This window comes from Zingiber officinale, chromosome 1A, assembly GCF_018446385.1.
Source record: "Zingiber officinale cultivar Zhangliang chromosome 1A, Zo_v1.1, whole genome shotgun sequence".
NCBI classification, from domain to species: domain Eukaryota; kingdom Viridiplantae; phylum Streptophyta; class Magnoliopsida; order Zingiberales; family Zingiberaceae; genus Zingiber; species Zingiber officinale.
In genome coordinates, this window is record NC_055987.1 from 152,166,296 (window position 1) to 152,177,408 (window position 11,113).

Here is an 11,113-nt window from a genome sequence, read left to right on the forward strand (position 1 = left end):
TATATAATTCAGCTTGTTGGATAGAGACAACATACTTTATTAAAAAGTTGGAATCAAATAGACTGAATATAATACTCTTTGCAAATAAATAATCTGTTTAAGAACTATTCAACATACCTCAACAAGTGTTCTACTTAACCGGGTCACAGATCGTGCACTTCAATGTTGTTCCATTCCTATGACCATACAAAGCATCTAATCAGATTGCTACTGAAACAGAAATAATGAACGCTAACAAAGAATTGTCTTTGAACAGTTTCATGCTCCAGATTTGAGAAAAGTAATATGATCCATAAGCACAAAATCTACTGCTTCCATACTCCAATTAGACTTTGCTGTTCTAAAACGAACTGAAAAAGGGGCATTGAAAAAGAATCACGAGAGCACATCATGAAAACTAAATAGAAACAACAAAACATCGAAAGATTGGGGGAAAAAAAGTTTTGGGAATTAGAGTTAAAGTTAGGGTTTAGGATTTACACCTTACAAGGGGGAAAAAAAGGCAAATATGGATCAACTAAAGATGAATAACGACTACGCAGGAAATAAGACATTGAAGCAAAAATCATAATGCAGAAGTGTGAAGAAGAAAAATAAGATTTTGCAAAAAGAAGATGGCAAAAACACCAATGAGCAGAAGCTCGGAGAATTGATTGTCTGCTTGGGAAAAAATTTGGACCATTTCTCGATTTATGCGTGTCATCCTTGCGCAGGGGCCATGCTAATCTTCTCTGTATCGTTCCAATTTTATCGGATGTCTCCGAAGAGACAACTCCTGCTTCGCGACAAATCTATAAAAACAGTAAAAACTTAAAGAAACTAAAGATGCGGGACTAAAAAATGCACATTAGACATTTTGCCCTCTTTGGGTACTGAAGTAGCACCAGTTCTCAAGCTCGACGAAACATGCGAGGAGAGAAGAAAATCACAAGACGGAGAAGACGAAGAGAAATACCTGGAACAACAGAGGACTACTTGCTAATTTGCTTGTCCACTTGGCAGATGACATGGCACATGATCTGTACAAGTGAATAATTTTTAAAAATTGACACGTCATCAGCTAATAGAGAGATCTGTGATCGATTTGTCATGATTTTTTTTTTTTTGCACACGACAGAATTGTTAAAGCTAAAAGTATTTTATTTGCCACAAAGTATGAGAGGTTTATTTTAGAAGTTTTTGAGTTATTTTTCAACGTAATTTTGTTTCAAAGCAATTAAAGCTATGGATTTTTTTTTTTAAAAAAAAAATCTTGTGGATTATGCAGAATTAGTTGTTGAAAAATGTTTTTTTTTTCTCGTGAGAAATTTTTGAGTGGGTGAAAAAAAAATCAAAAGTCCAGAACCTAAAAGAGATTAAAATGCAAATTTAAATATATATTTTTTTTATTTGTAGGTTTGCGGTGAAGAGAATTTTGCCGTTCTTTTCTTTGCCTTATCGCCCGGCTGGCTTCCCAAAATCTAATGCCCTTCCAGGTGATCTCTCAGGAGACTGGAAGATCTCTGACGCTCAAGTCGGCTTGCCCTTTCTTTCTAATTTTGGCAACCGCCGTCAATTTCCATTCCAGTTTTTGCGCTCGCTTCCTTCGACCCAAATCTCTCACTGCATTTCGCCCTAAAGCTGTGGAATCGTTAGCAGATTTCGTTTATGATGTCCACGGCGTCATTTTGCGGGCAGCTAGCCTCTTCTTTGTCGGTGACCAGGAGTCGTAGGCGGCACTTGAATTGGCAAACTCGTTGCTGCTTCTTCAATCTTGCATCTGCCGGTCGCAGTTACGGATCTGTGGCTGTTCGGCCCCTGCGGGCCCTGTCCACCACAAGCGCCCTGGGGACCGGCCCTTTGGAGGTTCGGTTCAACGAGGTGACTTTCTCGCTGTCATTGAGCCCTGGGCTTGTTTCTTTCGTGCGCTTTCTTGTCTTTGTTTGTTTTTAGTTGAGGTTCTTAAAGATTGTGTGGCTCAGGTAATTGAGTCGCTCGTGGATCGAATTGATCTATCGGAAGAAGAGGCGGAAGCGTGCCTCAAGCTTCTACTCAATGAAGCCAACGAGGCTTTAATTAGCGCCTTCCTCGTGCTTTTGCGTGCTAAAGGAGAGACCTTTCAGGAGGTATGCTTAAAACTGAGACCTTGGATGCTGTAATTCCGGATCCTTTGCTTTCTTTCTAACTTTAAGGCAGATTGTTGGATTGGCGAGGGCGATGATAGAATGCGCGGTGAAGGTCAATGGAATAGGTGATGCGGTTGACATTGTTGGTACTGGAGGAGACGGGGCTAATACGGTTAACATTTCTACTGGCGCTTCTATACTTACTGCAGCAGCTGGTCTGAAAGTCGCTAAGGTAGAAAAGCTTCATGATTCTTGTAATGTAAAGGTCATAAAAAGTATGCAGAGATAATAATGAAGATACTTCCCTAATCATCGCAGCAAGGTAATCGATCCAGCTCCTCTGCCTGCGGGAGCGCTGATGTATTGGAAGCGTTGGGGGTGAACATCCAGTTAGGCCCTGAGGTAGTACTCTGGAAGATATACTATTTTCCATTAAAGCCAGACCTTCTATAGCCTAAAACCTGGTGTCTTTTTTGTCCTGTTCCTCTTAGATGTAACTACTAATGTGATATAAGCGATTGAAGTACGATTTATAAGTTTAGCAATGGTTCAATTTTTTTCTCTCTTGTATAAACTTTGAGTATCGGTTCAGTGATCAGTCTTAATTTATTGCAAAAGGAAGTAAAATGCTGCGTGAAGGAAGCAGGTATAGGATTCATGATGTCTCCACTTTATCACCCAGCAATGAAAATTGTTGGTCCTGTCAGGAAAAAGCTCAAAGTGAAGACTGTCTTCAACATTCTGGGGCCAATGTTGAATCCAGCACGAGTTCCATGCACTGTTGTTGGTGTATACCATGAAGACATAGTAAGTGCCTTTTTTATATGTGATAATAGGATTTTAAATTGCTTCATGATATACATAGCATCATCCTCATCAAGTTGTGTTGGACTTGACTACCTGAATTTTATCCTTCCATTGAGATCTAGTGAAGTCCATACTACAAGTTCTGTTTGGATCAATTCAAATCATTTTTTAATACACCAGCCAATGCTTTATTTGTCTTGCTCGGCGCTTTTACACATTTGACTAACTGATTTAATTCTTGTAACTACAGAATTTATTAGTCACCTTTAGAGGTGTTCATAAGGTCTTGTTCTATCAGAAGCTACACTTAATTTTTCTCTAGTACTGGTATAGTTTTGCTTTATCCTTTCTAGTAACACTAAACATCCATTTCAACATTTTCATATTTACTAAATTAACTTTTTATACATGTTGCTTTCTAACAATTTAACACTCCAATCCATGTAGTATGGCAGGTCGTACCAGATTCATATATAACTTTCCCTTTAACCTTAGTGATTTTCTATGAACTATGATCACATAATATTCCAGAAACTCTTCTCTATTTTGACCCCTTATTCTTTATTCTATTAATGATATGTTCATCAATATCCCCTTTTTGATGAATAATATATTTCATACTGTTACTTACTGGGATTGAGATGCTTTACAATGATAGTTTCATTCAGAGTATATCATGTCTGTTCAATATTTCTTCAGATACCACAACTATTCCTCCCTCTGTGTGTATATGAGCACATATTCATGTCCAGATTGCATTTTTCCCTTTTCTATTTCTTTTTCTTCCCATTAGATTCTATCATTTTACTCCCACAAAATTGCACTCAATAGATGGACTCTCAGGCTTTGCATCTACTTGCAGTTAAAGTTACATAATTCCCAGTCTTAGAATGTTTAGATATTTATTTAATTTGTGAAATGGTCCTTTCACTCACAGGTGGTATTTCAATAGCCATAATATTGATTTTTGACCTTCCTACCTTTGTATTCATATCATTAGTAAATGAAGCTTAGTTGAGCCTTGTGTTGTCCTTTTGATAGCAAGATATTGATTTCACGGTATATGGTTTTTTATTTTTATTTGTTATCCTTTTGATAGCTTTGATGGACTTGACAAGAGTAGTTTGGCTGAGAAAGAGGATGCTTTTGTCTACCTTGACATCTGCTCTTTTTTCTGTTCTCTCTATTTTATTTTTAGGCCCCTGAGAAGGGAAAGAAGATGGCGATCTTTCTCCTTGGCACAGTTTGAACCTTCTGTTCTGGCAAAGCTATGGCTGTTGCAGGAATTGATTTAGGATTCATCATACGAGAGTTTTCTGACTAGGTCCTCATTGGCATTTTTTGGATTTATCTTTTCTTGGGAAAGTCCTCTAGAACCAATGATGAACATGAGGATATTGACAAATGACAATGCTGCTTCATGTTATCGGAGTCAAATAAGAGATTGGTTCAGGATCAACTAGGATCACAAACTCAAGCAAGATGGGGTCTTGTAAATAACAACATGCTTGGTGAGGTTACATTCTAACACTTATGCCAGAACGTCTTAGGGAAAGTTCAAGACCGTGGAGAGGAAAACAAAGAATCTGCATCTTAGAGAAGAAAGGTGAAGGGGGAATTTACTGATGTTCTGATTTTTCGTGTTACTTCATCATGGAATATATCCTCTGAACACAAATGACAGAAAAAAAAAATACCGAGACAAAATTGTCTAAGCATGTGAGGAGAGGAGAAACATCTGAGATGGTGGTTCTGTACATCTAGTTTCGCGTGTATTCATTCCCCTTTGAAACTGAAATAAGAGTATGGGTAGGTCATTCTTTTGCATTATTTTTTGGGGCTTTTCTTGTTTGAATATTTTTGCATTATTTTTTGGGGCTTTTCTTGATTGGACATTTCACATTGATTGAGCAAAAGAACATTGACCTCTGTTCTTTCTCTGTGACATATTTGTAGTGGTAGAGATTTTTAGGGTGAGTGGTTTAGCTCTACGTTTTCTTTTTCTTTTCTTTCTTTTGTCATTTTCTTTTTCTTTTATTTCTTTTGTCATTCAGATAGACTGTAGAAGCTGGTTCATCTAAGTAATCAATTGATTTGACCATCCTAAACACTTCTTTACCAAGGGTTGTTGGACAATTCGTGATGAACCAGTCATGGCCGGTTCCAAACCCGGATAACGGAGGAGCGTTGCTTTAGGTTGCCAGCCAGCATTAAAACTATGACAAATATTCAATGAATGGATCTATTAAACTATTGTGCTAATACTAGATTGTTCCCCGAAGGAACGGGTTGCAGGGTCTGACTGTAACGTCTCAATAAGGACCGCGTCATCTCCATAACTTGGGTGTAGTGCTAAATATACAAGAGTTCGCGTTGCAGGGGCTGACTATAACGACCGCTACATCTCCATGAGAACTTGGGTCTAGTGTTAAATAGGCAAGAGTTCTCACACCATAGGTTGGATAAGAATAAATCTGATAGAAAAACTAATAATCTAATATTTGGAACATGGAACACTGGTAAATCAATGGAGGTAGTAGATACGATGATTAGGAGAAAATTGATAGAGAACTCGGGTTTTAAGTTATGGTAGAGTAAAGTAAGAAATGAAGTGGGGATTGTTGTAGATAGTTCGTTAAATGATGAAGTTGTAGGAGTAGTTAGAAAATGGAATAAAATTATAGCCCTTAAGATAATAGTGGCGAAAGAAACTATGAACATAATTAACATATATGCACCGAAAGTAGGATTAGACGACTTAGATGAAATATTATAAAAATTTCCGCCAAATGAAATGATTTTAATAGGAGGTGATCTAAATGGGCACGTCGGAGTGAAAAATGAAGAATATGAGAGGATATATGGAGGTTATGGGTTTAGAACGAGAAATGAGGAAGAGAAAATTACATTAGATTTACGATTGCCTCTGATCTTATATTAGCTAATACGTTTTTAAAGAGAAGAATACTTAGTCATGTTCAAAAGTGAGAATAATAAATCGTAAATTGACTTTCTTAGGATTAGGAAGAAGGATAGAAAACTTAAAGCATATTATCAATAGAAAATTGCCTTTCTTATGGTTATAATAAATCGCAAATTGACTTTTTTAATTGCAAGGTCATTCCTGGAGAAAGCTTAACTATCCAAACATAGGTTAGTAGTGTTGGATATACGTCTCAAACATAGTATCAATAGAAATAAAATATATACGACTCCTAAAATTAAGTGGTGGAAGTTAAAGGATGAGAAGCAAAATATATTTAAAGAGAATGTAGGAGTACAAGTATTAGGTGAAATATACGGTGATTCTAATACGACATGGGATAAGATGGTATTAAAGTTGAAAATAGTAGCTAAGAATATACTCGGTGATTCAAAGAGACATGCACCACTAAGTAAAGAATCTTGGTGATGGAATGAGAAAGTACAAGAGAAAGTGAAGAAAAAACGAATAGCTTATAAGGATTTATATATTTGTAAGAACGAGGAAAATTGAAAAAATATACAATAGCCAAGAAAGAAGTCAAGAGAGTAGTGAATGAAGCAAAGAATGAAATTTTTGAATGATTATATCAAAAATTGGATACAAAAGAAGGGGAAAGAAACATTTATAAAATAACTAAAGTGAGAGAAAAGAAGACAAGAGATCTTATCCAAATAAATGTATTAAAGATGAATGCAATAGGGTATTAGTAAATGATGGAGAAATAAAAGAATGGTGGAAGAGGTATTTTCATCAATTTTTTAATGAAGGGTTAGGTGACCAACTTAACTTAGGTAATTTAAGTACGCCAAATGTGCATCAAAATTTAAATTTTTATCGTAGAATTTAAATTTCAGAAATATAATAAGTTTTAAATGGGATGCACAATGGAAAGCCATTGACCAGATGATATTCTGATAGAGGTATGGAAGTGCATAGGGAAACAAGGTATTGAATGACTTATAAAATTATTTAACAAGATACTAAAAATGAAAAAAATGTCTGATCAATGAAGGATAAGTATTCTAGTTCTCTTATATAAGAACAAGGGAGATGTATAAAATTGTGTAAATTATAGGGGTATTAAACTAATGAGTCATATCATGAAATTTTAGAAAAAAGTAAGCGAAAAAAGATTATGGAAGGAGACCATGATGACCGAAAATCAATTTGGGTTTATGTCTGAACAACTTCTTAGACAATTAATTGAAAAATATTGGGAGTAAAAACAATATCTACACATGGTATTCATTGACTTAGAAAAGCTTATGACAGAGTTTCAAGAGAAATTATATAGAGAATTCTAGAAAAGAGAGGTGTTAGCGTAATATATGTTGAACTAATTAAGGATATGTACGAGGATGTAATGACTAGAGTAAAGAATTCAAGCGGAGTAATTGAAATATTTTCAATAAAGATAGGGTTATATCAAGGATTAGCTCTAAGTCCCAATCTTTTTACACTAATTATGGATGAACTCACTACACATATTCAAGACACATTACTGTGGTGCATGTTGTTTGTAGATGATATTATTTTGGTAGATGAAACACGTGAAGGAGTAAATGCTAAACTAGAATCTTGGCGGGAAATACTTGAAGGTAAAGGTTTTAGGCTTAGTAGAATAAACACAGAATATATGGAATTTAAGTTTAGCAATATTAGATATAATGAGACAATTGTTAAGATAGAAGATGACGAGTTGCCTAGAACTGAGAGCTTTTGATATTTAGGATCATTTTTGCAAAATGATAGAGGGATTTAGAGAAATGTCTTACATAGAATACAAGCAGGATGATTGAAATGGAAGAGAACATCGAGTGTTTTATGTGATCATAAAGTACCTTTAAAACTTAAAGGAAAAATCTACAAATCCGCAGTTAGATTTGTTATGTTATATGGAGCTGAATGCTAGTCTATGACTTGAGTACATGAGTAGAAGATGAGAGTTGTAGAGATGAGGATGTTAAGGTGGATATGTGGACATACGAGAATGAACAGAATAAGAAATGAGAGTATTAGAGAAAAAGTCAGAATTGTATTTATTGAGGGAAAACTCTGAGAGATACGTTTAAGATGGTACGAGCATGTATTTAGACGACCAATAAATGCTCCAATTAAGTGATGTGAAACTATGACAAACACGCATATCAAACGAGGAAGAGGAAGACTAAAAAAACTTGGTTAACAATAATAAATAAGATAAAATTTATTTAAGTTTAGATGATGATGATGATGATATAGTAAGAGATAGAACTCAATGGCGTAAAGGGATCTATATAGTTAACCCCACTTATTGGGATAAGATTTGGTTATTGTTGTTGTTGGTGGTTGAGCAACCATTAATTTAATTATCATGCTCACAAGTAATGACATAGAATTGTTATGGTTTAATGAGATACACTTAATCATTTTTAATGTTTTTCTGCAAAATGCGTTCTCTGGGCTTGTTGAAAATAAGTTCTGAATGGAATTTTTGATGCTGAATTGTTTGATGTTGACATTAATCAACTTAATTCCATAGTTAAAAGCAACCTTCTGATGTTGTCATGACTGGCTTGTTGACGTATTAAATGCCAATGGACATGTGTCTTTATTTTAGTCCTTAGGCAGAGCTTGTCCAATGCCTATTATCGAGCCTATATGAGGATTGAATTTTACAATATTACATTCTTGAGAAAACTAGTTTATGCAAACCAGACTTGAGTCAGAATAATTGGGCAAGAAGTCCATCAGTCACTGGTCAGAAAGTCCAGTAGCTTACAGCATGTCCTAACTGCTTCTCTATCACCTGGGTTTGAGCAAAAGGAGTGGCACTTTGGTTCAACTCTTGTTCCAGAAGATTTTTATTCGTGTCTAGACCATAATGGTCTCAAAGAACTTTTTTTTTCAACTAATAGTTTATCCTTAAATAAGTTTATTCCCATGTGTTTAGAGAATGGACAAATTATGAATGCTGAATTCTTCCTTTGCTTGGTTAGGTACTCAAAATGGCTAATGCATTGCAGAAGTTTGGAATGAAGAGAGCATTAGTAGTTCATTCTAAAGGTTTAGATGAGATAAGTCCACTTGGTACGGTCCAATTTTTAATGTGCCTTCTTTGTTAGTTTTCATTTATTTTGGGACAACTGTCCATGTTTTTTTTTCTCTCACCTACTTTGGTTTCAGTTTTTAACTGATTATGTTACATACTATTTTTCCCTGCAGGATCTGGATACTTCCTTGATGTCACGCCCACAGCAATAAACAAACTATACTTCGATCCATGTAGGCAACTTATTTGTGCATCTCTTTCCACATTGTAATTTTTATCAAAAGATTATTGAGTCTAAATATTGGCAGAATCGGAACTAAATCCTCAAACTTTTTATTAATAACAATGCGTTATTCCATTCCTATAATCTTACATCCCCTTAATTTCATAGTAAACGAATTACATACGATGCAGTGGACTCTGGTATTCCCCGCTGCACGCTAAATGATCTTAAAGGAGGCGGCCCACAGTTCAATGCAGAAGTTCTTCGAAGAGTATTGTCTGGTGAAAAGGGCCCAATTGCTGATGCTCTCGTAAGTCAGTTCCTTTTTGTTAATTTTGCTGACATGGTTGCAATTACAGTCTTATGTTTCAATTGTCTTAGCAGCATCATAATTTCCATAGGTAAAAATGCTTGTCTTACAAAATACTAGCTAGCTTGGCTAGTTTTTATAGTCTGACTATCCATCGTGCTGCTCGAGAAGTGTGTGGTTACATTTTTCACATAACTTTAGTCACAGTAAGCATGCAAATAAACTGACCGGTGGCAATTTGATAATGGAACTTTGAAGTTGTAGCAGCTATAGAAGTTTTCTGTGTCCACTCAAATCAGTTTTAGCACCTTTCTATTTTATTTCTGCCAACCTGTCTGTCTATTCTCTACATAGCTAGTTTATCCTTTCGAGGGGTTTTATCGCATCTATTGTCTCACACGAGGGCCTTCTTTAGTAAAATTTGTAAGCTTCTCGACACCAAATATTCCAGCGGTTTATAGCCAGGTCTATAGTTTCCTTGAACTCATGTCAATTTGAATAGAAGTATACCATGAACATATTTTTGATTGCACTTGGTTTCTATGATTTCTTCAAATGCAGGTTCTTAATGCTGCCGCTGCTCTTCTCGTCGCCGGTCATGTGAGCAACTTTAGCGAAGGTGTAGCACTAGCTCAAGAGACGCATCAATCTGGGAAGGCCATCGACACACTCACTTCCTGGATTGCAGTCTCCAACGTCAGATCATAGTTTCTCTTTGAATTCGCTGCTTTAGTTCTGCTTGCTTATAGAAAGTTGTTCCTTGCTTTGTGCATTTTTATCCTCCAAAGATTCTCAGATATCAAGTGTCGTATGCAGAGATCAGGATAAGCAGCTGCGAGGTCTCTATGATTAGTATCTCGATCGGTATGCAATAAATTACTCGAGCGCCTTGTTGCGACATGCTGAGGTGAAAGTTGATTTCGAAGTCCAGAAATATTTACCATCGCAATAAAAGTTCCATCTTATGACGGATGACCTTGTGATCTTTCGTGATTGTGGTGTCAGACGCAACCCGAAATACCTCAATCGAATTTTAATAACAGTTGTAGCTGCTAACGGCTAAAACGTGTAACAATTGGTTGTTAATATTTTTAAGTGTCATTATTGGTTGATTTTGCTTATAACATGATTAAATAATATTTTATCAAGTAAAATAAATTGAAGGATTTCATGGCACCTACTTCATTTTAAATGAATATTATTTGGTTATGATCGTCTGTGTAAATGTTAGTAGGTTGTTGGTATAATATGTAGCAATTAGTTACTAGTTTCTAAAATACTATCAGTATCTTAATTTTTTTTTATAGTGATAATCTAATTAAAATAATATTTTAAAGTAAAATAAATTAAGGAGAGTTTATGATATTCATTATAATTTGAATGAATATTATTTGATTATGATTATGATTATGATTGGCAATGTAAAAGTTAACAGATAGTTGGCACACATGATCAACTGTGTAAAGTTAATAGGTAGTTGTTATAATGTCTAATGGTATAGAAACTAATAGGTAGCTGTTATGATCAACTGTGTAAGTAATAACTACTTGCTTCTGTTAGGACCAAAAGTAGCTAGAGGGGGGGGGGTGAATAGCTCGTCGCGCTTCGCTCGTTGCTCGGCGTTGCTTGTTCCTTCAAAGATGTGCAGCGG

At 35.6% G+C, this 11,113-nt stretch overlaps 1 protein-coding gene and 1 non-coding gene across 2 annotated transcripts; one reads left to right on the forward strand and one right to left on the reverse strand.

The window, feature by feature from the left end:
• Nucleotides 1-667: 667 nt before the first annotated feature.
• LOC122039120 lies at nt 668-770 on the reverse strand. The gene has a single exon (XR_006128015.1). It is a non-coding gene; the product is annotated as a U6 spliceosomal RNA (small nuclear RNA).
• A 635-nt stretch (nt 771-1,405) lies between these two features.
• LOC122037995 (anthranilate phosphoribosyltransferase, chloroplastic-like) lies at nt 1,406-10,633 on the forward strand. Its single transcript, XM_042597522.1, has 10 exons — nt 1,406-1,860; nt 1,962-2,105; nt 2,176-2,337; nt 2,424-2,507; nt 2,724-2,912; nt 8,877-8,967; nt 9,103-9,162; nt 9,344-9,462; nt 10,024-10,158; nt 10,279-10,633. The coding sequence occupies exons 1-10, from the start codon at nt 1,648-1,650 to the stop codon at nt 10,288-10,290; spliced, it is 1,209 nt and encodes a 402-aa protein (XP_042453456.1). The 5' UTR covers nt 1,406-1,647; the 3' UTR covers nt 10,291-10,633.
• The last annotated feature ends 480 nt before the right edge of the window (nt 10,634-11,113 follow it).

Bases quoted from the DNA above. Each gene is read 5' to 3' on its own strand.
- LOC122037995 (XM_042597522.1), top strand. From the start codon at position 1,648: ATGATGTCCACGGCGTCATTTTGCGGGCAGCTAGCCTCTTCTTTGTCG. The intron at 2,106-2,175 runs GTATGCTTAAAA...ACTTTAAGGCAG, and splicing joins AAGGAGAGACCTTTCAGGAG to ATTGTTGGATTGGCGAGGGC. The intron at 9,463-10,023 runs GTAAGTCAGTTC...CTTCAAATGCAG, and splicing joins GCCCAATTGCTGATGCTCTC to GTTCTTAATGCTGCCGCTGC.